Source organism: Molothrus ater, chromosome 3 (assembly GCF_012460135.2).
Source record: "Molothrus ater isolate BHLD 08-10-18 breed brown headed cowbird chromosome 3, BPBGC_Mater_1.1, whole genome shotgun sequence".
NCBI classification, from domain to species: Eukaryota; Metazoa; Chordata; class Aves; order Passeriformes; family Icteridae; genus Molothrus; species Molothrus ater.
The window spans coordinates 62,582,348-62,588,416 of record NC_050480.2 but is presented as its reverse complement, the minus strand read 5'-3'; the positions used below and the strand labels follow the sequence as shown (position 1 = coordinate 62,588,416).

Here is a 6,069-nt window from a genome sequence, read left to right as displayed (position 1 = left end):
TGACAAAATGCTTTGGTACTTTAATTTTCTCGTCTAGTCTTTGGGGAAGATTCCAAAATAATTAGCTAAATGATCAATCAGTTGAAAAAAAAGTGAATTTGGAGCTGGATCCAAATGTGCCTATAATCTATAGGAATCTATTAACTTCTATTACATCTGCCCAGAGATGATAAATCACTTGGCAAGGCATTAATAGGAAAAAAACCTCTTGACAATAAACTAAAAAGGAGGATGATTTGTATGATTTAAACAGTAGGGGTTTTGAAATCTTAGAAAATGGGTATTTTAGTTTTTGCCCTCAACTTTTTTTACATTTTTTGTACATTTAAAAGAACTCTTAATGTTATTTGACTCATCACTCCAGCTCCTTGTTCTAGTTTACTAATTTTAAGAGAACATGTCATGATTTCAGTTGAAATGTAGGTATGCTAGTACCTATGTAATCACTTCTATCTGTAAGACAGCAGAACATTGTATTGACTTTCACACTCAAAAAAAGCTATCAAGCAGTAGTGATTTATTCAGATTTTCTCAAGGCAGAATTATACATATTCACATCAAAGCAGAGGAGGCTCAGCTGTTTTGGGGAAGGCTGGCTGTATGGCTTTGGCAGGAAGAGGCAGATCAGAGGGGTGCATGGAAGGCTCTCATCAAGTTGTCTTCATCAAGTTGCCTTTTCTTCACTAAAATGCTTCTTCTAAGCCCTAATTTAACAACATGGTACTCAAGACTTCTCCTTTTCATTGTTTCTTTTCTGAAGGAAAAGAAACTCCACAGGAGCTGTGTAGCACAATAAATGTGCATTTATGTCTTTGTCATTCAGCTGGAAAGTATGCCTGGAGTATTAATGGTAGCAGCTTTATTTTCCCATTTCTTTGGCAGGTTCAAAACCAAGAAAACCTCCATTTTGTAGTACCTCTCTTTAGAATTAAAAAAGCAGGTGAATTAAATGCTTCTGTTACTCTTTACCATAATTAAAATTTTTCAGTTTGGTGATGATTCAGTTTCAAGAAAGATAGCTATTTCTTCTAACTGGAGCTTAACATGGGATTAATGGGAAAACAAATTAATTTATGGCAAAATGAAAAAAAAAATTGGAATTATGAACGCAAATATCACACTTAACAGGAAGAAACTTCTTATTACCTCTGCTACTACCCAAATTCAGCAGTTTGCAGATTCAGCCACCAGCCATCCTATCTAATACAATTTTATTGGTGACTGAGACAAACCCCAAAGGCTTAAGACATGGGTATGCTTATTACCATTCAGTATTCTGAAAGAATATTAATAGAACATTTCAGGTAAAATCAAATCTGGGAAGAAGTTTGCCTGTTGGCAGAGTATCCTTTAGAATTCCAGAATGATAGAATGGTTAGGGTTGGAAGGGACCTTAAAGATAATCTAGTTCCAACCCTCCTTCCATGGACAGGGACACCTTCCACTAGACCAGGTATCTCAAAGTCCTGCCCAACCTGGCCTTGAACACCTCCACGGATGGAGAGTCCACAACCTCTTTGGGCAGCCTGTTCCAGAGCCTCACCACCCTCACAGTAAAAACTTTCTCTCTAATATCTAAACTAAACCCAACCTCCTTCAGCTTAAAGCCATTCTCTCTGTCACTACATGCTGTTGTGAAAAGTCTTTCATTAGCTCTCTTGCAGGCTCCCTGTATGTACTGGAAGACTGTTATCAGGTATCCCCGAAGCCTTCTCTTCTCCAGGCTGAACTGCCCCATCTCTCTCAGCCTATCTTCATAGGAGATGTGCTCCAGCCCTGACCTCAACTTAATGACTCCCTCCTGGACTTGCTCCAACATGTCTACATCTTTCTTGTGCTCGGGTTCCCAGTCCTGAAAACAGTACTCCAGCTGGGGCCTCACCAGAGCAGAGTACAGGGAGAGAATCACCTCCTTTGATGTGCTGGTCACGCTGCTTTTGATGCAGCCCAGGATACAGACAGCTTTTTTCACTTCTAGCACACACTGCTGAGTCATGTCAAGCTTTTCATGTACCGGCAGCCCTAGGTCCTTCTCCCCAGCCTTAGCCTCTTTCCATTCTGTGCCCAGCCTAAAGTTGTTTTTGGGACTGCGCCAAACCAGGTGCAGGACCTCACACTTGGCATTGTTGAACTTCATCAGGATGACCTGGGCCCACCTCTCAAGCCTGACAAGGTCCCTCTGGGTGTTATTCCTTCCCTCCAGCGTGTTGACCGCATCACACACCTCGGTGTCATCAGTGTCATCAGGGAACTCACTGAGGGTGCACTGAAACCCACTTTCCATGTCACTAATAAAGATGTTAAAAAGCACCAGTCCAAACACTGAGCCCTGGGGAACACTGCTTGGCACTGCTTTCCATTTGGACATTGCACCACTGACTTCAACATTTTGAGCGTGATCATCCAGCCAATTCTTTATCCACCCAGTGGCCCACTCATCAGATCCACGTCTCTCCATTTTAGAGACATAGATGTCATGTGGGACAGTGTCTTTGTTCAAGTCCAGGGAGATGATGCCTGTTGCCCTTCCCTCATCCACCACTGCTGTAACTCTATCGTAGAAGGCCAAGAAATTTGTCAGACATGATTTTTCTTTAGTCATGCCATGTTGGCTGTTACCAATCATCTCATTATTTTCCTTGTGCATTAGCAGAGTTTCCAGGAGGAGCTGCTCCATGATCTTGCCAGACACTGAGGGGAGACTGACTGACCTGTCGTTCCCTGGTTCTCCCTTATCCCCCTTTTTAAAAATGGGTACTATGTTTCCCTTTTTCCAGTCAGTGGGAACTCCACCAGATTGCCATGACTTCTCAAATATGTTGGATAGTGGCATAGCCACTTCCTCAGCCAGTTCTTTCAGTACCCATGGTTGTATCTTGTCAGGTCCCATGGACTTGTACACCTTCAGGTTCCTTAAATGGTTTTGAACTCGGTCTTTTCCTGCAATGGGTGGAGAAGAAAAATGGAACAACTTAGGTTATTCTTAATACAGAGCAAGAATCAAGCCAAAGGGAACACAGGGGCCACAATTTGAACAAGAACATATTTTTCCCTTTGAGAATAAGCAATTCAGCCAAAGAAAAAGGCTCAAAGTTGTAAAGAGATTTTATCTAGTGAGTATTGGTAAAAGAGCTGTGTAATAGAAGTGGTATCTGGAAAGTGCAATTTTTACAATACTTTTCTCAAAGGAAGCATTACTGAATGAATTGCTAGGTTTTTGGATCAGGCAAAATAAAATGTATTCTAAAATTTTTACTAATCTCTATCATAATAAAAGACAAAACTGAAAACTGAAGAAAACTCTGCTTCAGTGAGAAGTATTTACAACAATAACTAACCCAGTCCTTGAGAGGTGAGGACTTCAGAACAAATGGCTATGTGGAGTATGTATCACAAATGACATGCATACACAAAAATCCATAAAGCAAGAGAAAACCCAAAAAAATGTTATGTTATTTCATTGTAAGAATTCAGCATTGGGAGGTATACTCTGTTTTGCCCATAGGTGAATAATATGACTCCTTATGTATTTAGCTAATTGGGAATTTCTGGAGAACTTCATTCAGGATAAATGGATAGTATACAAGCTAGAGATCTAGTGACCTTTTCAGGTGTATAAATAATACATGTTTCATATTTTCAATTGCCTTTGTATTGCTTCCTTCTGGAGAACTAAAAGGTGGTAGAAATATCACCTCCTTTATGATGAATATTTAGCAAATACTACTTTAATATGTGGTTCCTGCCTAGGAACCCTCATAAAGCATTTTTAATTTCCTTTTATTTTGTCAATTACCATCCCTTCACATCTGCACTTTCAACACTACTATTCGTGTAATACTTTTAATTTTTTTCTTGGCTTCCAAAATCTTCAGTTCCTGGAAAGAAGTGCTGCCAATGGCATGTAACTGAGGGCAGTCAGATGCTGACTGTCTTAAGTTCAAAGCAGCTTAAATGACCAGTGTTCTCCCTAAGGGGGTAAGTCTCTCATTTCTTACTATACTAAGAGGTGGAAGAAAAGTTTTAGAATAGGAAAGGGAAAAGTGTTTCAGCTGCTCTCCTGAGTGCCTGTGTCCTAGCAGATAAAGACATCTCTCTAAAACTGTGCTTACTGCACTTCTATTATGTTGTCCCAGAGTTTTTATCATGGACAATTTGGCATCTAAGCAAGACTACAATAAGCAGTCAGTTGCTGTGTATAAAAAAATCTAGCTGTGAAGTTCTAGAGCTGGGGATTGGTGGAATAAATTTTTGTGGCGATGTACAATTTACATATATTCTGTCTTGTGTTCAAAGTGGTGACCCGAAGTGTGTGACAAATAGCATTTTGTTGACTTTTAGTAGGACATGTAAAGCATCTGTGTAACAACCAGCTGTGGTGGGTCAGCCTTGCTTAATGACCAAACCTCCAACCAGCTGCTCACTCCTGACCTCAGGAAGAGAAAATTGGAAGAACAAGAACGAGGAAGCTCACGGGTCGAGCTAAGGACTGGCAGATTGTTTACTAATCATTGTTGTGAACAAAGACTTGGGGAAAATAAGCTCACAAAAATGTATGGTTTTGTGATTTGGATAGTGGGAAACAGAAAGGCAAACATTAACACCTTTCCTCCCCCTTTCTCAAGCTGAAAGTCACTCCACACACATCTCTGTCAGTAATGGCTGGCCCACAGTGGTTCCTCTTCACTGCTTTGTCCTTCTCAGACTCTCAGCCTGCTCTGGCATGGATGTTTCACAGGCTGTAGGGAAATCTCTGCCCTGGTGTGGAGCAGCTCCTCTTCCTCCTCATCTTCTGGTCTTGGTGCTCCACCTTCTGCTTCTCACTCTTTTTGTTCCTCCCCTCTTTCTCTATGGCATTTCCAAACCTTCCTTACAAATGCTTTCCCTGGGGCATCACCATCATGGCAGCAGGGCTCAGCTGTGCCCTGAGCTGGGTGTCTTGGAGCCATCTGGAACGGGATGTGTTCCAGGGCTGCTCCTCACAGAGGTCACCCTGCAGCCCCCACCAGCACCTGGGCACCTGCAGTGCTGTGCTCCAGCACAGTTAATCACTAAAGAAGACCTAAGTCTTCTTACCCAGACTTTCTGAGCACCCACTCGCTCACTGTGGGTTAGAAACAAGCCACTGAGAAAAGCTCTGTTTTGCTGGAAGGTTTTAAAATGGACAAAACTGGACTCCAGCTGTGACATAGGTAGAAGTGTGAAACTGAACACAGACTGAAGGCTGTGGTGGGGTCTGAGGACTGCACCAGCAAGAGTGAATGGCTCTGGGTCAGGCAGCAGTGATCTGTGACCAAAACTTATCTCACTGGTCTTGCTGGAAATTCACCACTCCTGTTGACTTCATCAGGATTTTAGCCCCTCAGAGAAAATTGTGCAGGCAAACTGCTAAGTGACACACCTCACATGGGATGGCTCACCACACTCTGTGGGGCAAAGGACTCTTGAGCCCCAGTGCAGAGCTGAGCAACTGCAGCTGTATCACCTCTAGGCTGTAGTCTGTTTCCCACACTAGATCATCTGCCTTAACCATTGCTAATACAGGCAAGCCATAGTTCCTGTGGGGTGTGAGAATTGGGGATCTTACCATTTTTTGCACTCTCAGTTTCTTGGTGGCCATTTTCCTAATTGTCTGAACTACAAACTTGTCATTGGAGATCACAGCTTCGTCTGTACTGGTTGTACAGTTGTATTATACATAAATAAGCACTTTGATGAGCATAAATTATTTGGTGTAGATGAAGTCCACCCTTGAATGACTGCAGCAACCATTTAGCTTTCCATATGTCAGAGTGAAATCAATAAAGTGTGTAATAAAGCTGGCTAAGTATTGCTAAAAGCCCATTAGGAGTAAATACAATTCTGGATTAGTAAGTTTCCCAGCCTAATTGCATCTTCATAATCAGAAGGTTTCTAAAGCTTGCATATGTAAACCCTTGTCCTGCACTTTTGAATTCACAGAACAACATATCACAGCCACTGAAGCAGGGTTTATATTTTTTATTTTCCAAAATGTATAACAAACAGCATAAGTTTGTGCAATATTTCAGGCTAATTTGAGTAAAACCA

The 6,069-nt window shown here is 41.6% G+C and overlaps 1 protein-coding gene across 11 annotated transcripts in view; it reads right to left on the bottom strand.

Annotated features, from left to right (window-relative positions):
* Window positions 1-501: 501 nt before the first annotated feature.
* The window catches only part of TRDN (triadin), a 232,482-nt gene continuing 226,914 nt past the window's right edge, over window positions 502-6,069 (bottom strand). For all 11 annotated transcript variants that reach the window (XM_054514398.1, XM_054514393.1, XM_054514397.1 and 8 more), the window contains one exon: window positions 502-2,940. In XM_054514398.1, coding sequence (XP_054370373.1) covers window positions 1,445-2,940 — 1,496 coding nt within the window. In that variant the 3' untranslated portion in view covers window positions 502-1,444. The remainder of the gene's footprint in view (window positions 2,941-6,069) is intronic.